Source organism: Theobroma cacao, chromosome 7 (assembly GCF_053813885.1).
Source record: "Theobroma cacao isolate CCN51 chromosome 7, ASM5381388v1, whole genome shotgun sequence".
In the NCBI taxonomy this organism is placed as follows: Eukaryota; Viridiplantae; Streptophyta; class Magnoliopsida; order Malvales; family Malvaceae; genus Theobroma; species Theobroma cacao.
Window position 1 is genome coordinate 10,472,824 of NC_142645.1, and position 22,137 is coordinate 10,494,960.

Genomic DNA, 22,137 nt, shown 5'->3' on the forward strand with positions numbered 1-22,137 from the left:
GAATGGAAATCTTTGGAGCTCTTGAACTTGTAATAAACCACAGCCATAGATGAATCCTCAGGGTCAAGGTTGTATCTTCTTCTTCAAGAAAGGGTTTGGACGATGGGGTTGCAGAAATTTGAAAAATCTTGGGTTGCTTGGGCTTCATGCAGGAGGACTGCAAGAATGAAAAAGTGTACGTTGTACGGAGAGGCCAAGTACCGCGATAAATAGGAATTCTTTGATTGGAGGAAAAATTAATAGAAAATTGTAAAAATGAAAATTCTAAATAGTATAAATAGATATCTTTATTTTCAATATTTATTATAAAAAATAATAAATTTATTGCCACGTCATTATTTACGCAGAGGGAACAGAGTTCTCAAGCACTTTATCATAAATGTGTGGACGACAGACAATGATTCTTCCCGAATAAGAAACCATTGCCCCCAAACTCATCAACTCACTTCCACTTCCAACAGAAACTTCACCAATGGCTGCTTTCAACACATTCAAGCTATCACTTGTCTTGAGTCTGCTCTCGAACATTGGTCTGTTGCCAGAAACCAGCAAGAACACTGTTGGGATATTCCCACCAACATGCAACCGCATAGAGTGCCCGAGTTTTGATTTGATTCAAGTTGGCAATGGCTATGAGATCCGTAGATACAATTCCACCGTCTGGATGTCGACTTCTCCGATTCAGGATATTTCTCTTGTTGATGCCACCAGGACAGGCTTTCTTCAGTAAGATTACTGTGTCTCATCTGCTAAATTAACTTCTTTTCATTGTTTATTTCTTTTTTTCGAAAATTAATTTCATTACCAATCAAAAGCAGGGGAGACCCCTGAATAAACAAGCCACTGTAACCCGACAATGGAGGCATCAGCCTGGGCACAATTGACAGAACCTGGCCTGCAAAAAGTTGCCAGTAATTTACCTTATTTATATATACAAAAATCACACCCATCAACCCCATTTATTTCTGGGGGTTTATCCAGATATTAGTTCATTAATTTTATGTCTTATAGAGTGTTGTCAAAACTCACACAGAAATTTATGAATTAATACTATTATTCTTATCAAATACCATGTTCATGTTTCTTTGAGGATAAGGGTAGATTATCTAATTGATTTCCAATCTTTCAAGAACTGTATTAAGTCATCTTATTTTATCTTATCATTTCATATCCTCTTCATAATCATTAGACTCACCCTAAATTTGGTGTATAATGATTGAAACAAAACCAATTTGTTTGATTTCTGGAGACCAGTAATTTGATTCTTTTGTTACCTCAGATTTTGCTCCTGATAATGGAAGGGAATAGCAGGTGGGAAACAGAACCACCCTGTTCCATAACAGAATCTCTGAAAAATCCTAGAGAACTTGCTATTTCTATGTGCATTGGTCTTAAATTTAGAATATTTTCTCCTAGTTTCATTTGTCTCCACTCTCCAACCTAATCCATTTTCGCAGATATAATCATTCATTGTTCAAATTTTCTTTTTGTTGCTTCCGAACACATTCATGGTTTCTCAAAACTTGCTACTAAAGAATAAATGGAAGTTCTAAAAATTTGGTTCCTACTTCCTCTTGCAGGCTATTTAACTACATTCAAGGAAAGAACAAATATGAGCAACAGGTAGAAATGACAGCTCCAGTGTTAACTGAAGTTCTACCAAGTGATGGACCCTTCTGCGAGTCATCATTCACCGTCAGCTTTTATGTCCCAAAGGTGAACCAGGCAAACCCGCCACCAGCCGAAGGCCTCCATGTCCAAAGATGGAAATCCACGTATGTAGCAGTAAGGCAATTCAGTGGATTTGTAACAGACTATAATGTTGCAGAGGAGGCTGCTGCCTTGCAAGCCAGTCTTGAAGGCACTGCCTGGTCTGCTGCCATTGAGAAGACTCTGAAAGCTAATGCCACTTCAGTCTACACAGTCGCACAGTACAACTCTCCTTTCGAATTTAATGACAGGGTGAATGAGATTTGGATGTTGTTTGACATGGAAGATGAATTCCTGCTGGTTTAAGTTGAAAGTTGGAGGAAAATAACTTGGCTAATCTTAGAACTACAAGTTACAGTGCTCCTGAGAATGGTATGTTTAGAGGAACTGAGTATATATTCTAAGTCTCTGAACTTTGTCTGAGATGAGAAACAGAGGGTCAAGTATCTTGTATGTAACATGTAGCATTGAATAAGAAATGGTTTTAACTGCGAAAGCTTTGATCAATAAAATCTGGCTCTCATCTTATACTGAAGACTTAAGATTTAAAGCTCCATATGAATTTTCAACAATTTGGTCTAACCATGCATGCAAAATGAGGCTACATGACTCCAGCTAGCGCTTCTTCATTTGGATTATCTTTCTTCTGCTTGCTTGAAAGCCAGAACCATGGGTTCCAACCGATATAAATCTTATGATCCTAATTTCACAATATAGAGCAACACATTACTAAGGACTGACAAATATACTCTGGCAAATAACCAAATCCAGTATCTCCGAGGGCCTTATAAATTGAAAAAACTATATATCAGATGCGGAACAATCATGGCTTTCACATTGCTGCTTCTCTTCACAATGGGGAGGAAGAACTCTCAACCATCCCCAGGGTCATGCATGTACCCTCCTTTGAGGGAGGAGACTGTCTGCAGACCGGGATTAGAATCCATTTGTCCTGCAATGGGTATGTTCCCAAAATTGAAAATTGCTTAACTGGAAATAACTTTCTCAAAATTAGCATGGATTCAGCTTCAGTCTGTCCTACAAGCTAAACAAGTGGAACATAATCAGATATAAGACTCAAAAAAGAAGAGGCTGGAGCCCAAGGGAAATGCTGGCACTATACAATCTTCAAAAAATATTTTGGGAAAATAACAAGAATATTCCTTTCCTTGGGTCTCTTAATACGATCCACATGCCTCAATCAACAAAGCATTGATACGAAAATTGAGGCAACACTTCTACCTGGCTAAGTCACTATTTAATCAGTTGGAATTTCCACAAACTATAGTTCACAATGACCATAAGTTCTATCAAGAGTATTTTTTGGGTTACTCCCATATTTTACAAACATGCCATTGTCACTATCCAAAGAAATTTTGGTCAAAGAATTACCGACCTGTTTCAAGTTCTCTTGAACTCTAATCACAGGTTGGGCTGATGAGTATGAATCCAAAACATAACCCTTCTCCTCTAATACATACCCAGTCTGGGGTCTACTAGTTGAAAACATTCTACACGAAACCGTGTTGCAAGAGGAGGATTCTGGAGTATACAAGTTGTTGAAGATTGAGAATGGATCTCCACTGCTTGCATCAGCATAGTCCACGGTACTGAAAGAGTCTCTAGTACTCTCCGTTGTAAAAGAAGCCTCATCTGAGCTAGTGAAAAGGGACCAATCACTTGATGTAGCATCAGAGAACTCCATACTGATAGGTTCAGCATACATCTCCATCACAGGGTGAATGTTACTATTTGCACTCTGCCTAAGAATGCCATTTGAGTTGTTACAGCCTGTAGTAATTTCAGGCCTGAAATCTGAAAAATGCTTGGGGCCAACGGAATGGCTACTGGATTTACTTTGTTCTGGTCGTGACAGCTTCTCAGATTTTGAGGTGGGGTGCCTAGTGGAGGCTGGAGCTTGCTTCTGCCGGCTCTTTTCAGTGAATGCTCTTTGAGGGCGAGGGCAAGACCTTCAAATAGATTACATACTTTCAGAACTTGAAGAAAGGAAGTCAAATGTAACATTCATACAATAAAGGAACATCCACAAAATTATTGTAGCAACAAAACTGACTAGAGTTCCAACATTTAATGCCGCAGCTTAAGTATGTGATGATAATGTAAACAATATGAAACACCATAAAAGCAATTATCAGATAAGATATCTTAATCCTTTCCTTCCCTGGAGAAAGATAGAAGATTGATCTTAATTAAATGGAAGAGATTGCTAAGAAGTACTAGGATTTCAACAAGATCTAATTGATACACAGGGATAGGAAACCCTGAAAAGGAACAAAGGAACAAAGGACAAAAGGAAAGGGAGCAAGCAGGGAAAGGTAGATGGTATTTCTAAAAGTACTCTAGCAATGATAGATGTCTACCTCATGTAAAATAAGATGTATGCCCCCTCAGACATCACTTGACTCATTGACACCGGATGGACCTGTAAGCGAAGGGGGAGCCAAAACCTTATTTCAATCCCATTGCAACAAAAGAGAATCTAAATGAAACAGTTAGAATTAAAACATATTTTAAAAATGCAAACAATCATGTTAGTTGTATAAATCAGCTATTTTAGCTCATGAAATATACAAGCATGAATGATGAGATTCCTTTCAATAATGCTAATAGCAAGAGAAAAGAAAATGCAAAAATAAAAATAATTTGACCAATAATATATGGAAAAAAACAGTTCATTGACATGCACAAGGATGTTCACAGAATTATGGCTTTCACCTATTCTAAATAAATAGAAGAAAAGTAAACAACAGTCCTAAAATATTTTCACTGAGCAGCTGTATTTCTAAGAAACAATCAACACAGGATCATTTTAGTAAGTAAAACCATATATTCTCGTGTGTATAACCAATCATCTTGCACTGAACCTGAGGAGATAATTTTACCTCAGTATCATCTATCCTGAACCAGTTGCCTTGCAAATCTTTTACATATGACACATAATGTCCAGAAAAAGATGCATTCAGCGTATCCAAATGCACCACAACAGCATAGAGCATGTAAAGTGGAGGGATGTCACCCGTTCCAGTCATATACGGAACCATATCCAGCATCTCCGGGAAAGTGATGCATTTGTTTATTTTCCCATATTTTCCCTCCTGATTAAGCAACAGCAACATCAAGAAACAATCAAGTCAAACAATGAACAAACCAAAAACAATATTATGCAATATTTCAAAAGTAGGTTCACAATGCAGGATGGATAGATAGATACATAAACCTATCATCCCCAAATTGTTTCACAAATAAAGAACCTAATGAAAAGGAAACCAATTTTACACTTTGGTGTGTTTAAAACAGTACAGACATATGATGTCTACCTTCAAAATTGATTCTGACTTGTCTGCTATTTGTTGAGGGCTATACAGAAGTGACAATTGCTTAAGTTGAGTAAGTTGCTAACATAGTTATGAAGCAGCTTGTAAACCACCAGACCAAAACTCAAACCTAAATGTCTATAGACCAAAAGAGCAAGTTCTAGGGAATGCTTTTGCATTTATGACATGACATTAACAGAGGAGAGTACAACGTAGAGCAGAGTCATACCTGAAACCTCTTTAAGACAATTGTCAGGATGTTTGGAGCCTCATGTATGCACAACTGCTTCCTAGCCCGAACATAACTAGCACACCTTTTGACAAAAGTATTTGCAAAGCCAGTAAATTAAGCAAGTTAAATCAAGTTACATGATTATTATAATAAAAGATAATACAAAACATACTAAAACAAGGTTTCACACCTTCCACATCTATACATGTTTTCTCCATCCAAATCTTCAGGTGTTGTAAACTGAGTTAGTGCATCTTCCAATGACTCAACCCAACCAAATATCTCTAATGTGAGATCCATAATGTTTTCAAATCTTTCTGATTCGTGAGAACATCTAAGACACTTGACCTAATTACACGGAGATTGCATCATACATAGCCCAAGGAAAAGTCAAAAAAAAAAAAAACGTAAAAATGGAGCAGAACAATATTTCATGAGAGAACATAAGATAAAAGTTAAACAAAGTAAAATAGCTATAGACACCTTCGACCTAAGATGCCCTCCAAAAGTATGTTGTATAAATGTTGTCTCTTGCAACCTGGGATCAACCTTGTGTTCCCCACCTAATCTCTCCAAGCATATCGATTGCATTGAAGCAACCAGGAGCCTGAAACAGACAACAACTGAACTTTCAGAGTGGCAAGGGAATGAATTCCAATCTTACAGTAAAACCGAGGAAGTTTAAAGCAAAACTAACAAATCTAGACACATATACAAAGGAAAAAGAAGGGGGTGCAGGGGGCTATTGGCTAGTGAATATTGTAGACCTCAAGAATTCATGTGCATCTTCCTGACTTCCATCACCCATCTGGCAATTAATACTTCGGATGTGTGTAAGGATACTACTAGGTGACAAGGGACCTCCGCTCTCTCTTAACAACATTACATGTTGCTCAAGCTCACACATAAGACACCAATCTTTCCCATAACCTATAATGTAATGCAAAAGTAAGCTCTGATGCAATTAAACAATGTACAATATTTACGTTATTATTAATGTACAAATAACAAACAAGTAAACCACAAAAAAGCAAGTACAGGCTCTTGAATGTGATCTTCGCAGCAGGTAGATGCTGAGAGGCTTTGTGCAGGTTAAACACTGCAGAACAGCATTGGCATAGCAACTGCAAAACAAAAACAATCATCAGTGCAATAAAACGTAAGCTCTTAGGACTTTCTTTTAGTATACAAATACAAATAAGTCATCCTTCTTTTCAAAATCCAAAATGAATTACACTTTGATAGGTCTTCTGGCAATACACCACTTGGCAATTACCAATCAAATGAAGTATAGTACAACTAAACTAGCTCTTGTGGGTAAAATCAAGAAAATAAAATGCAATAGGGTATTGAGGTTACCATTCATTCTGTTTTATAAAGTCAATCTTCAGTATTTTTCTTTCTTTAGTTCGGAATATATACTACTACAAACATTTCTTAACTTGAAGACCATATTCCTAAGTTTGATGGCATATATAGCAGAAGGTAGAACCATAGAAGTAACAATAGCAATACCTGTTCCCACAATTTAGAAGGCCCCTTGGAGATAAGTCAAAGAATTCACACTGGAAGAAATTTACAAATTCTTCATAAGGAAACAGCATCTGAGACAATAGGATAACAGATCATAGTCAGAGTTTTCTGTTCACGATTCAAGAACCCTATGAGATAATTTAACTCAAAATGGAAGTGATGCAATGGATAACAATCATAGATAGATGTAAAGAAACTGACCTTTATTTTCTTACGTCTTTCACCACAAAGTGCAGAAAAATCCTGCCTGGAAAGTCTTGATGACTTCCTTAAACGCATCATCTCCTTAATTCCCATGCTAGCAGGCCCATCAATTCCTGGTGTCAGTATGGCACCTGTCATTCCAGAAACTTCTGCATGAAAAATGTAGAATATGAAGAGCTACAAAAAGCAACACCTAAATATCAAGAAGAAAAAGTTCAAACTTTACTTAATTCATCAGTAATTTGTCCCTTCCTCTCCATTTCAGGGCATAATTGTTCCCCAGATACTTTCACTGCTAATTTTGGTGATTTAGAGACTTTGGGTCCTAGGGAATGCAATGAACTTCTGGCTTTTGTGCATTCCTTTAGTGCTGTCATCCCAGAACAGTCTAACTCTACTGGTTCATCACTAAAAGAAAATTCCCCATTGACTAAATTCTCTGCACTCAGAACAAAGGCATTTTCAGCTTCATGAGCACTTGTCCCACCTTTTGCAGAATATGGTGGGCCAGAAATTTCATAGTTGCTTTTTGGTTCAGACATGTTGCCATGTTGACTTTGATTTTTATGACTCTCATGCATGGCAGTTCTTGCATTTTGTCCATGAATATGCATGTTAGAACCATCAGCATTATGCTGTTTTGAGATGCCTTCTTCTGATGCAACAAAGCCACTAGTTCTTGACTGCAGCAATAGTTCAATGTAATTATCAGACTACATGATTGAGAAAAAGCTAATGCATTCTACATAAACAAATTCGCAGATAAGAACCTTTTGCCTTATAAAAGCCTCTTTTGAAGAAATATTATTGGTTGTTGAACTAGTAGCTCGATTCCTTGAGATTTCCTCACAAGAATCAAATAAAGCTACATCCTCTCTTCTTAGCATTTCTCTGTTGGATTTACGAGAAATTCTCTTGTCTGTACTTCTTCTCTCTGGTGCACAGACGTGAGAGTTATCAACTGTAGAACAATCCCCATTAGCAAATACACCAGCGGTTTGACAATGACTTATACTGTCAAAAGGTGCTTTTTCCGTGACAACCTGCTTATTAATGTACCCAAAGAACTGTGAATTCATGTTGTCACTGAGTAGAGCAGATTCTTCAATTGAGGCAACACTAGGAGATGAGCAAGTGCTTGCACTCTCCAACTGCAGGCATTCTTGCTTATGAACTTGCCTCCAATGAATAATCTGACACCTCCCAGAACTGCATACAAGTCATCATTTTTAAAGTAAGAAACTTCATGTGGAAAGGGTGGGTCAAGGTGGTATATATGGAAAAAAGAGAGAGATCAGAAATTGATGTGAACTTGTAGAATACAGCAAATAGACCATAAAATGCATTCGACAGTTTCATGGAAGAGACAGACACCCATAACTGAGATGGAAAAGGTGAGGATCCAGGAGAGTAGAGAAGTTTTACATGAAATGAGAAACAAGGAAAATGTAGAGTACATTTGATTCATAAATTTAATCTTTCTATGGGAAACATTACCAATCAATGAATTATAACACAGAGTTGGGTCCCAAAGGAATTTCATCAAAACCAAATAGATGGCCATTCCTAGCACCAATAGATTTCCATTGTTGATCAATTGCATCTCTTAACATTTATTATGACCTGTTTCCTGTCATAATCAATAAATATATTTTACCATAAAAAAATTTCTAATTTTAGTAACTTCAAAAATTATTCAAGATCTTTTAGACAGAAGAAAAGATTTGGTCACAGCCAGTTTGTTTTGAACTGTTCTATTAATAGACTGTTTTAAACAAAAGGTTTGAACTGTTGTATGAATAAAAGGAATGGCTTTTAGTTATTAGTTTATTATATTTCCATATTTATTATTTCAATATACTTCATACCAATTTAAGCTTGGAAATTCATTCACTCTCCTCTTAGAAAGTTCTATGGTAATTTCTCTATATATACGCCTTTCTGTAAGGAGGTTGCACTATAACAATATGATAACTCTCTTATGTGAACTTTTAAACTTACTAATCATGAATGAAGTCTCCTGTATTACTACGTTAAATGTTCTTTATGTTAACACTTCAATGTCACCGTCACCTACTCCTCCCTTTCTTCTTTTCCCCCAATCTCCACCTACCCTTATGGCGGAAGAGGGTGGAGGGAGAGGCACCAAAAAATAGTAAAGTGCATCATCGTCTGCAGGTTGTTTTGGATTTAGACAACTTATTGAGACTAAAAGGTCACCAATTCAAAGAAAAAGACCAACTCAGAACCTCCAAAACTAGCTTTGATATAATAAGGATTAGCTGTTATGCTTACACAAAATGAATGCAGATGAAACTTTCTTAAGTAAACCGAAATGTGAAACACTAACAACACGTCAGGTAATTAAGCCAAAATGAAAAAAAAATGTTAAGGAAGAGTAAGAAACCTAGCAAGTCTCCAAAGAAAGCCTGAATACAAACTCTAGGAAAGTTAGAATGCATGGGAGGATGAAAATAAAAAAATAAATCAAACCACAGCTAGGATTGCTGCAGCTTCAGACATCAAGCACAAAAAGCTACCTTAGAATATTATAGAATGTACTTCATGCATATAAATGCCTGTAATGAATTATTCAAAGTTCATTTAACCAGGCAACCACAAGGAATATCTATTTTTGCAGAGTGATAATAAAAGACAATATTGCACAAAACTTTTAACTAATTTGCAGAAACACTTTGACCAGATCTAATTTGTCATTTATGAAACTCTAGCCTAACTGTGGACTTTCATTCCAAAACACTGCTATCTAGCATTTAATTCCATATTTTACTTCCTTGAACAAGAAGGGCATTCAACAACAATGAAGCACAGTACTAAAGAAAATACATTGCAGTTGCTAAGGGATAGAATATACCAATATCTGACAGCCTTGCATCTGGAGCAGCGAGTTGTTGCTGGACCAAAGCACCTGGCACACACATGCAGTCCATTCTTTGAAGAAGCAACAAGAGGAATAACACTGGCAGCAGCCATTGTTTCTGCTCTAAGAGCTTCTTCAGCAGCAAGCTGAGCAAGTATACTTATCCTCTCTCGTTTCTTTGAAGTCTCACTCCATTTCCCAAGTAAAAAGTAAGCAACCAGAGGAAGCACCACCAAGACCAGAAACAATGCAGGTATATCAGCTTCCCTTGGCTCAAGCATGTCCCCACAAGCCTTCTCATGTCCAATTTGCCCCCAAATTCACTATCCAGAAGGTATTCTTCAAAAGCTACATAACTCCAATGAAATCAACATCCACACCAGCAACTTAAATTACAATATCAAAATCATGCTGTGCCATTCAAACCTGTCAAAATTTTTCTGACTCGTTAGGTCACAACATAAGATTGCCATATAAAAATCACACTGTCAATCAGAGTTACAATAAATATATGCATTTAAGCATAAAGAAGTTGCTTGACATTCTACTGTTGTATACTCTGCAGCAACAAATTGCATTAAAACAAAAAAGCAGATTACTTCTCTCCAGACTCTAAGTACAATAGAAGAAAAATTGCAACCAAACCTTAGCAAGTTCTTTCAAAATGAAGGAGAAAGAAAGGAGATGCTGGCAGTGGAAAAATTAACCCAAGCCCATGGATAAACTTGAATGAATAACTTTATATGACAAAACTCAGTGACAGAAACTCCCCAAGCTTAGATATCAGTGAAGCAAGTTCAGTTCCAAGTTATCCATCCTATAACAACAAGTTTTCAAGATGGAAAACGAGGCATGTGAATTCCAATCTGCATTGAGCCCCTCCTTGCCACAGCGCAATCAAACTCAGCTATACCGATGGGCGAGGGGGGATTGGGGGAAGAGGGTTGGTCCTTAAAGGAGAACTCAAGTTGAGGCAAAACTACGCTTATTTTATACCTAAACCTACCAAAGCAAAGACAATAAAACTTAAGGAAGGTACAATTATATATCAATTTCAGAATAAAATTAGCAGGAAAGGTGACAAGATTCCGAATTTTAGCTATTAACAAACATAAGGGTACACAACCATGACAATCAGGTTTCTCTTCCATAGGATGACAAAGAAGAACTTTGCTCAACCTTAACATTTCTGCAATAGTCTCTCACTGACAGGTTCAGAAATGTTGCTCCACCAGGTAGTAAATAATAGAAACTAACGCAATGCTTCAGTCAACTCTAGTTTGCTAGTTATAAGCCTATGACCATATGAAGATAAGTCACACTCATCTTCCTACTTTCTAAATTTTATTTTTTCTATTGATTTATAACCTTATACATCCACAGTTGTGATTGTAAAACAATGTGTTAACACATCGGAGCACCAAAAAAACTTAATTTAGTTTACCTCAAACTTCTCCTGAAAAGGTTCAATCATTTATCCATATCTGATTTCTACAGAGGATTTATTGCAACACAAGCAGTTCTGCTAGACTAATGACATAAGCTGCAACTATTTCCATATTTTACTTTTAGAGAAAGCAACAAAATAGAAAGGAAATGGGGCACTGCAGAAAGAGGGGGGAACCATCTTTACAATATCTTGCAAGGGCCTAGATATGAAAGTTTTTGCAACACAAAAGGAACAATTATTTAATTTACCATCATTATTTGACCATTTCCCCCCTGATAAATGCGTCTAGGTGGACAATCTCACTCCCCCAAAGCACCAAACGTTTCAACTATAGTTATCTTTAATCAGGCACAATAAGTTAAATCATTGAAAGAAAACATTTTGCAATCCCCAAAGCACTAACATTTCAGCCAGAGTTACTTGAATAAAGCACAACAAGATAAAATATTATTTAAAAAATACAAAACCAGGAGAATAAAACTAGAAATTTCCCCATTTGAACCTACACATTAGTAAAACAAAATTAACCCATTTCTAAGTAGTTCAGGTTTCAGGTCTGTATCTACACTATACCCAAAATGCCCAACAAAAAAAAAAACCCACTAAATCAAGCATTTTTCCAGCACAAAGCTAGAAACAAGAAGCACAGCCCAAGAAGTAAATCTTCTGGCCAAAATACCCAACTTTTCTTCAACAGAAAGGCAAACTAAAATGAAACCACTCATTTCTACAATCTCAGATTCAAAAAACCCAAATAGATAAATAAACAGTAAAGAAGTACAAACTAAATGAAATCATGGCAAAGTTGAGTAAAGCTTGAATCTTTCATACCTCTCTCTCATGCAAACTGAAGAAGAAATCTAAACCAGAAGCAAAAAAAAAAACAAAAAAAACCCAACAAACAGTAAATTTTTTTTTGCTTTCTTCTTCTAAACTTGTTTTTCTTTCCTTCAAAAAGATTCTTTGATTCCTCAGATGGTAAGAATAAAGACAACAGTTTTTCTATCTTTCTCTCTCTTCCTATGCAACACTTCTTTGCCTTCACACTTCTCTTTCCACTTTTTAAGATTTTGGCAAATTTTTATGTCTGGTCTGCTCAGACCCAAAGCAATGTACTGACAATCACTTTAGACACGTGGCACATGGCAATTTGCTATGAAGTGGACAGAGAGTGGGGCCCACCGTTGTACTGTTTATGGGGAGTGGTGACAAAATTGGAAAGATCTGTTTTCAACCGTTGGATTTGTGGAAGTCGGGAGTTTTGTACTGTACTTGCTAATTGTTTTTTATTTTTTTTAATTTTTAAACGTGAGGTCATTTTGGTCGTGGTAAAACAGTTAAGAGATAAAATTACCAACAATCGGAAAATATTAATTAAAATCAGTTAAATTTTTATTTTAAAAAATTAGCACAATACTTCCACCAAATTAAAATAAAAGTCACCTTAATTACAAAAAATCATTCTTATAAATATCACTTTAATATGTGTTTGTAGTGTTTTTTAATTTTTATAAATATATTTTAATAAAGCACCTCACACATGTAATTTTATAACCCTAATAAAATTTAAAAAATCGAGTATAAGATAATTTTATTAAATAATATTAGTAGAATGTTAAAGAGTGCTTACATACGCTTGTTAATTTGTAATTAATATTGTTTATATTAAATTGAAAATTCTTGAAGGGGTAAAAGAAATTAGTAAAATATAAAAGCGATGACTTTATCTTTTGCCTGGGAAGTGGGGCCTAAGTACAGGATGTTCTTCCCAATGATATTACTGCTGGACACGTGTAGGGATGGGATCAAGAGTGGAGGATAATTGTTGGGAGTAGCATCTGCATGACAGTAATTTTAAAATGATTTTGCTTCTGTTAGCAGAAGATATAAAAATAAAAAATAAAAAAGAATTATTAAATAATCATGGAATATGGGCAGTGACGTACAGAGGGTAAGTTAGGCATGCGGGAATTTTGTGTGTGTTGGGAAGCATTCAATTGCTCCTATGATTTGCCACTCCACCCCACCCTACCTTCTCTGCTGCTTACTTAAGCTAGACTTTTTATCCTATCCTGTAAGAATGAACATTTGAGTAAATCATTGTCAAACCCGAAAGAGCCGAGAATGAAGAATACGGAGGCATTTTAAAAAATAATTTTTAAAAATAAAATAGTTTTAAAAATAACTTTTTTTATAATTTTAATTATTTTTAATTAAATTAAATAAAATTATCTTTAATGAAGTTACACGTTATAATGTACACATCATGTAAAAAAACTCGTGACAAGTCATAATTAACGTGTTACACGTTATGTACAAAAATATGTAACAAGCCAAATATAAAAACCTGTGACAAGTTATAGTTAACTTGTTACACGTCATGTACAAAAACCTGTGACAAACCATGATTAGCATGTTACACGTTATGTACAAAAATATGTGACAAGCCAACTACAAAAACATATGATAAGTTATGGTTAACTTGTTACACGTTATATACAAAAACTTGTGACAAGCCATGATTAGATTGTTACACGTCATATTGAAAAAAAATATTGTTGTTACACGTCATATAAAAAAATATGTTATGTTGAAAAAAAAATATTGTTGTTACATTTTAATGCCTAAAATATTGTTGTTACTTACGAACCAAAACTTCAAATCCTCTCAATTTTTTTTTTAACAATTTGACATAGATTAAAGTGTTTCTAACATGTTTTCATAAATCAAAATACAAATATTTTTTTATCTAAAATACTTATTTTGACTAAAAAAAAAAAATTCTTTGAAAACCTATATTTATAAATTTCAAAAATTTGAGTTTTTTGGTATCTAGGTCCCGAATTTATTAAATTAAAAGTTATTTCATACATTTGTGATTATTTTTACCGTTTTAGTTTTATCCAAAATACCTAAAAATCGAATTTTTCAAACAACCACCCACCCAAGCACGTCAAAACTATTGCTTGGTATTTTGAAAACGTAAAAAAGAGAAATCTGAAAATGAGGGAGAGAGAAATCGGAAGCATAACAGACGCATGCCGAACAGAGAAATCGACAAAATTTGAGAGACTAGGATGGTGAGAGAGAAATTCGAAGTACAAATGGAGAGAAATGAGAAGAAATTATGATGAATGGTTTAATTTATTTGAAATAGTTTAAAAGATATTTTTATCAAATCATAATTAAATATAATTAAAAATAATTAAACTTATTTTAATAATTATTTTTAAAATATCTTTTTAAAAAAAAACATTTCTCACGATTTCTTCAAGAATACGAGCGTCACAAATTCACAGGAATGCATGCAAATCATGGGCCAAACTCCGTAGCCATAAGGCCTGTAAAACCAATTCTCCAGCCATAATTGTGTCTGGACCTGAATTTGTATAGCCTTTGTCTGTGTTATCAGCAGATGTCTTATTGAAAAGATGGGGTTTCCTGACTTGGTGGTACAATTTGTTTATTGGTGGCCTCCATCTTGTCTTCGGGTTGTTTTCTGGTGAGAGGAAAATTTGACAAATTATTTGATCAAATATGTGGACATAACTAGGAGCCATATCAAAACAATCACAAACCCAAAATTTTCTAAGCTTTTTTTTACTTATGCCACCTTCAACATGAATTGAATCATGCCTTATTAGTTCTTGGCTTTTCTTTAGTTGTCACTAGAATTAATTGCAACATAGAGAGATTTGATTGATTTTTCTTGACATAAGTATTATGTTTTTCGAATTTATCTTATTTTTTTTATTAAGTAAACGTCAATAGATTAGTTAGTAATAGTTAAGAAACTTAAATAGTCAAATTTAAACTTGACTTTGATCAAAATTTCAAAAAACAAATAATAGTACTCAAATTTTAATATATTAACACTTAAGTATTTTGTTCCTTAATTAGTATATGATCTTACTACTTAAAATGTTAACTCGATAGTCTTCTTAATTATTACTCAAATTCTTGCTTGACTCGTCCGTGGCTCAATTCATTTGACTTACTTTTACCTTGATATATAATTTCTTATTTGCTACCAAATGAAGCTTGAGTCAACTTTCTCTCGTTAATTTTGCTATTAGTTCTTAAAAAGTCTCAAATTTTCATACCAAAAAAAGAAAGTCTCAAATCTAAATCTCTCGTCCTGGAACTATTAAAATTTAAAAAAAAAAAAAGGAAAATTTGGGTAATGACCAAATATGTTATGATCTAATATAGTAGAAGCAAGAAGTGCAGCAATGATCTGATCAAGAAAAAAACCAGTGCTAATTCCAATCCTGCTAAAATAGCTGTCCATTAGAGTTTCATGGGTTACTTCTCAAGGACATCATTAGCTGGACAAATTAAATGACCTAAAAAGGCAAATTACCTGCAGGAAGAGGCTAGCTTGAAGATAGTCATCAAATTCTTAATTGGTAGAATTTTTTTTTAATTTTTTTATGTCTTTTATGGAATATCTAGCAGGTTTGGCACCTGACCACTGAAACCAGACATTTAGAGGTAATTGACAAAGGAAAGGGCTGAAAGGAGAGATTATACATATGCTTTTCTCAAATGAAGTTTCATCATTTAAGAAGAAGGGCTCACACTACATGCTCCATATCACATCAATCAAATAATACTACTACTATAGAATTCATTGTCCACAGCAGAATTTTAACAGCCTTCATACATGATTGCACAATATATATATATAACTATTACAAAACAAAATAAGTGTATGAACTTTTTTCTTATGGCTAGAATTCAAAGAAGGTTGTTTAGTTTGTAAGATCTTTTCTTTATTGAAATAGGCAGTTAGTAGTACTGTTTTCTCTCAAGAACACAATTCTGGAGATTTCACTTGAAAAGGTTTCAATTTGTGGACTTCTCAAGGGTTTTACAAATTAGTAGCATACCGTAAATAAAACCATCTAATCATACAATTTTATGCATAAAAAGGCATAAAAATGTGGACTCAATATTGTGTTATTTGCTGCTTGATATATGTAAATCATATACAAATATTACTTCAATATTGGTCCTTCCAGGTGTTGTTGCAACATTAATACTTTTCCGGTAGAAAGCAATATGTAGTGTATTTGATCTATAGAGTACTAGAAGAAAGCTGTAGATGTATATGTTCACTAGACAAATACAAGTTAAGGCATCTCAATAACAAGAACACTGCCAAAGCAACTCTAGGAAACTTATTGCATGACCCTAACTTTCAGAAGATAGATATGCACGAACCCTAGCTAGGGTAATATGTCAATGCATATATATATACACACTGTGTCTATGATCAATTCTGGATTCTCGTTTCTATATATAAATAATTTCTTCCAACTTTTTATTCCTTCTACTATATTTAAACACTAAGCACATACACTCAACATATATAAAAGTAGGATTGCGGTAAAATTAATGCCTAAACAAAGCTATGGTCCTTGTTTCACAAAATCTCCTTAGTTATGGATTGGAGGCTTCCTTCTTGCCGGAGTGTAGTCCACAGCTACTAATTCATCAACATTAGATGCTCCATCTTCAGTTGCTGCAGTAAGCACCTGATCGTCGTGGCCCTTCTCCGTTTCCCTGGCCTCCTTTGGCAAACTCTGTGCTGTCAACATAAAAAAAAAAAAAAAAGTTCATTAATTAGGAACTCTCCATATTCAAATTATTGATGGTTCAATTTGATGAGAGGATCAAAGTTTAATTACCTCTAGCAGTTGTAGAGATGAAGCAAAGGAGGAAAAAAGCAACTAGAAGATAATGCTTGCGAGAAACCCTAGCCATCTTAGACTCTTATAAGGTTTTGTTTAAAATCTCTCTTTGTTGCTTATAATAACCTCTATATGTTGCCACTCTTATATAGAAGCAAAGCTAGCACTTGCCATCTACATATATAGACATGTGGTGCAATCAACTATGACATCAAAATTTGTAGTAATTCTACGTGAGTAATGTGGTCTTATAGAGTCAACATCAATGTCTTCTGCTGTCTTCGCATGAAAATGCTAGCATAAGGCTTGGAGTACAACCTCCAATTAACCATTTAAAGATGAATTTGTCATTTGGACTGTTACTCCAGTGAAGTTGGTTTTGTCATAATTGAAAGCCTAAAGGGGGAAAAAGTAACAAATTTCTGATATTGAACCTGTTTTTCAGGTATGGAATTTAGGTTCCTTTCCTCATGATCACCGTGTAAAATTAAGCAACAACACAGTCGATGAATTTTTTGTATGAGCTTATGTAGATTCATCTAAACCATGTTCTATCTTCATATACAGAAAATGGAGTGGAAGGGAAGAAAAGTCTTATGTTTTTGCCTGGGATAATCTAAACCATTGCACACTCATCAATTCATTAGTAATACATCATCTAAATATTCTGAACCCACACACTAAAAGGGAAAGGATCCAAACGTCCAATCCTATAAAAAAAAAACAAAACCATGGCTTAGTGCTTTCTTTCTAATTTGTAGTTAATATTAAGGAAAGAAAATGAGCTGCTGTTAAGTTGACTGAGAATCCCCATTAGGTGGAAATAATTACCCCAAGAGCAAGACCTAGGTGAAAAATTATACTCTCAGGTGAAATTTGTGAGGTTATTCACTAAAATTGATAAAATAAGAACTAAAACTAGAAAAGCTGAATTCTATCAATCTATTAAATTGGATTTGTTAGATTTTTTTTTTTTTTAAATTAAAGAGGATCATTTCATTATATGGAACTATTACTTACAAAAGCAGACAGTTATCAACTGGTAATCCTTCAGTCAATTACTATCCTAGAATGGCTTACCAAAAAACATCCATGATCACAGCCTGTTGGATTTTTGAGATTTAGTTTGTAATCAATCATTACACTAGAGAAGCACAAAGATCAGCTAAGTCTTGCCCTTAGAATATATATTCATGATCAGCAGAAACCAATCTCCATTAGGTATAAATAATTACTATAAGTTATATTCTTTTAACTTCGTTTATATTTCATATTTTTGAGTTTTTGTCACTCAACTTGTATCAAGAAACAGGGACCAGGGAACAGCTTCTAGCATACCATAGATTTGTGGACCTATCTTCTCTGATATGCCCAAGAACAGCATTTATGACCCTGCATCGCTAAGGACTAGCAGCTTTTGTACCAGAAAACAAATTAACATGGCAAATTTTTCCGTGAAATTGTACCAGTTGGCAAAATATTCATGCATTTTTATAGCATGATATGATAAATCCCTGGAGAAAATACATGTGCCATTTTCACTGTGTTTTTGCATTATTTAGGTTGATTAGATTGTGATTTTCTCTAATTAATCATGGGAAGGAACCAATAACCATGCCATTAATTCATGAAGGGAGAAAATCCGACGATGGTAGGGCTACAATCATTTTCAGATAAGATGATCCACGATTTTATGACGAAAAAATCACATGAATAGTACCGAGATTTTTCTATTTGATGGGTCCTCATTTGTCAGATAATGAACATACACTAAACATGATTTATACTGCTAATTAAGGCTTTGAGACAAAGAAATTTTAATGCGGAAATGTAAGATGCGCTATTGCAGGAGGAAAGGAAAATTGCAAGCAATTACCAGGTACTGTTCCTACAATGTAGAAACAGTCCTTTTAATTTCTTTTCATTTTTCCAAACTAACTATAACTTGTATGCATGAATTGTTTCCTTCCTTTGTTAGATATGTTCTTATGTAGGCCACCTCTCCCTCTCCCATCTCAGAATTGGAACCTGAACCCTCTAAATAGGATTCTTAAGTTGGAACCGTTGTGGCATGTTCTTGGAGCCAGAAAAGTATAAGTTCTTTTTAGTCTTTATAATTTGGAGAATTAAAATGCAATGCATCATTAATAGAATCTCTCTTTCTTGGACTTAAGAACTTCAGTAATCAGTAACTTGAGTGATTGGCCATAGAAATGATGGCTCCCGTATGTACTGGTATCGATCCTATCCTTGAACCCACATGTCTAATTGTCCGGTAAGTAACAAGGCTATTGAATCCAGCTCAGGGAGGGTACAGCCACCAACCTGGAGCACCAAGATCTCTAGAGCAGCATTTTCCATGAAACAGCTCTGCATTTTACTCAGAACTTGAGGGCCCTTGAATGCTGCAAGAAACCTACCAATTTTAACCAAGCAAGCTAGCACATGAGAACCTTTTTTTTCTCTTGGGAGGTATGTTATATTGCTTTCCCCTAGTTGACTTAAAATGAAAAAATGGAATAAGAAAAGGAAAAACTTACCCCATCAATATCATCCTCAATGCACCAAAGTCAACACAGTGAGAAGATAAGCCTCTTTTGCTTTTGGTCCAAGCAGTTAAAAGCGCCAAAGTTTCAAATCAAAAAGGTTGGTATGTCAAAGGGGACAATGTAAAAGTCACTGGGGCTTCATTGTGTCCAAAATCATGACAACTTCGAGATAGAGGGGACTGTGACAATGTCCCCAACCAAGTCCCCCTCCCCACTGTAGGGCCGCATCCATTCTCCTGCCGCCATGTGTCAGTCCGGAACGTCATTGCACCGTCGGGCTTGAAAGCCGGCGTGCCGGAGCCGACATGGATTAGACATGAAAATCACAAAAAAAAAATGACCAGAAAGAATCCTTCAGAACAGGTGATTTGTTTCATGTATGTTTGTGGTCTGGCATGAGCCAGGGTGTGGTAGGATCCCAGGGGTCCATCACGTGCACCACCCCGGTGGCTCGCACCTTGTAGGCTCATCCAATTGCAAAACCTATAGAGCCCTTTGGAATTTCTTGTAATATGATTGTTGGGATTGAAGTTTGGTACCAAACATGGTAGCAATCACAACACAATTATATGATGGATTGCCTTTTGGATGCGTGGGATATGGTTTATGGGGGGTCAAGCTTCGGATTCTTGGTTATCAAATTGTAGGTGTAACTTGTTAATCTGGAGGGTGAAATATGGATTATTATTGAGAGACAAATGAAAAGTATAAGGGCACAGGATCACGTGCATGTGTAGGGTATACACAGTGGTTGGGCGGTGGACAAAAGGTCGGTTTGCCCTTGCGAAGTCGCAAATTGCAACCAAGAAGAAATGGGCTCCTGGCTTTTCTCTTGTCTCCAGACATTTGACAATCAGTTTTTTACATTCAATGAACTCGTGTCCATGGCTTAGCCATATCTTGTTGAAAATTGTAGCATGTTTATTTGCCAAATATTGCATGTCAAGCTTTATATGAAATGAAAGGCACCAGAAAATGTCTTTAAAAGGAAACTATAAGGTTATAACTTAAATTTTTTAATTCGAATCTTGGTACGAACGAAATGAAATTCATGAGATGACTCAAAGAATGTTATATTTTATAATATAATTCAAAATTCTCACTTATTTAAGTAAATTATCAATTTTTTTTAAAAAAAGCTAATATGATAATATTCTAAAAAAAGGAAAAATTAAGTTCTAAATTCATAAAATGACAAGTGAAATCAATTATAATATAATAAAAGAAAGTGGACGAAAAACAGCAAAAACAAATGATTGAGGGAAACCAGTAGTGAAAGAAAACAGAGGTCAAAACATTTTTAAAAATTAAGTATGCTTTGTGTTGAGTTGTCCAAACATGAAAATGCATGAAATGGTTTCAAGGACAGCAAAAACATGTTCTTAAGGGTCTCATCGTCGACAAAAAAGAGGCCACAAAACTTAAATTTATAAGAAATGGAAGGAAACAAGATCATAATGGAGTGGTAGGTGTGGAAGGAAGGCTGGAAATGAGAGATTCATTGAGGGAAAGAGAGAATCTAATTGTCATGAAGACATTAGAGAGGACAAATTTATGATTAAAGACAAATGACTATAGGAAAACCTCTTATCATATATTTGTCATTGTCTTAACCCTTTTAAAACAAACATGTAAACAAAGTTTATTAGATTTATCAAAGAATTTGGGATATTGAATTTAACTTGAATTGCACACAGTATGATGCTATTCAATGGCAGAATTTGAGATGTTGAGCAAACTTTAGATATCATCAAGCTTAGGGTTGCTTAGCGGTGCAAAACAAAGTGTCCCGAAGATACCAATCAACTTTAGATCTTCTATGCCCCCCTCATCTAGCGACAGTATCAATAAAAATTAGACAGTAAGATAGTGTTTGGTATCAAGGATGTACACCCATATTTCTTATAATGTACGCAATTAAATTACATTATAACATTTGTTTTAAAATAAACTAAGACAACGTAAAATTACAATGCAATCACATTACAGTCAATAAATGTAATGTGATTACATTGACAAACTAATACAATCTCATATTACAACTTACCCTGCAATGTTACAAAACTTGATTTGACATTTTGACCTTTTTCCAATCATTAAAATTTTAAACCTTAATTTTTATCATTTTAAAAAAATTTTAAAAATAAAAAAAAATTTTAAATTTTTGATAAAAAAATTTAAAAATTTTTAAAACATAAAAATAATTTTTTAATTCTTAAAAATTATAAAAAAATAAAAAATATTTTTTAATTATTAAAAAATTCTAGAAGGATAAAAAATAGAATAATTTTAATTTTTAAGAAATTATAGAAGATTAGAAAATTCATAAAATAAATACTATATTTAGAATTTTTTTTAAAAAATAGAAAATATTCTTTTTTGTGCTCATAATTTTTTAAAGTTATAAAAATTATTTCCTCTCTGTAATTTTTAATAAACTTTTAAAAATAAAAAATATTTCTTTTTTACTTTCAATTTTTTTTAAAAAAATCTCTTTTGATTTTTTCCAAAAAGAATTATTTTCATTTTTAATATTTTAGGAATATT

The 22,137-nt window shown here is 34.4% G+C and overlaps 3 protein-coding genes across 7 annotated transcripts; 1 reads left to right on the top strand and 2 right to left on the bottom strand.

The window, feature by feature from the left end:
- The first annotated feature begins 403 nt into the window (after positions 1–403).
- Positions 404–2,245, top strand: HBP1 (SOUL heme-binding family protein). Its single transcript, XM_007022090.3, has 2 exons — positions 404–726; positions 1,581–2,245. Exons 1-2 carry the CDS (start codon positions 473–475, stop codon positions 2,014–2,016), a joined length of 690 nt encoding a protein of 229 aa, XP_007022152.2. The 5' UTR covers positions 404–472; the 3' UTR covers positions 2,017–2,245.
- UBP15 (ubiquitin-specific protease 15) lies at positions 2,193–12,414 on the bottom strand. 5 transcript variants are annotated; one of them, XM_088808057.1, is made up of 15 exons: positions 12,177–12,414; positions 9,890–10,321; positions 7,785–8,223; positions 7,241–7,697; positions 7,012–7,145; positions 6,793–6,881; positions 6,316–6,401; positions 6,045–6,207; positions 5,761–5,884; positions 5,468–5,625; positions 5,275–5,359; positions 4,614–4,826; positions 4,092–4,153; positions 3,107–3,680; positions 2,193–2,755 (listed from the first exon to the last, which is right to left on the bottom strand). In XM_088808057.1, exons 2-15 carry the CDS (start codon positions 10,174–10,176, stop codon positions 2,561–2,563), a joined length of 3,066 nt encoding a protein of 1,021 aa, XP_088664183.1. In that variant the 5' UTR covers positions 10,177–10,321; positions 12,177–12,414; the 3' UTR covers positions 2,193–2,560. The 5 variants fall into 5 exon arrangements, with proteins under 5 accessions (XP_088664183.1, XP_017980323.2, XP_088664184.1 ...); XM_018124834.2 differs by having other exon boundaries at positions 7,012–7,160; XM_088808058.1 differs by having other exon boundaries at positions 2,193–2,662; positions 7,012–7,163.
- Positions 12,415–16,459: 4,045 nt separating this feature from the next.
- Positions 16,460–17,179, bottom strand: RGF9 (root meristem growth factor). The gene is made up of 2 exons (XM_007022094.3): positions 17,039–17,179; positions 16,460–16,938 (listed from the first exon to the last, which is right to left on the bottom strand). The coding sequence occupies exons 1-2, from the start codon at positions 17,112–17,114 to the stop codon at positions 16,787–16,789; spliced, it is 228 nt and encodes a 75-aa protein (XP_007022156.3). The 5' UTR covers positions 17,115–17,179; the 3' UTR covers positions 16,460–16,786.
- Positions 17,180–22,137: the final 4,958 nt, after the last annotated feature.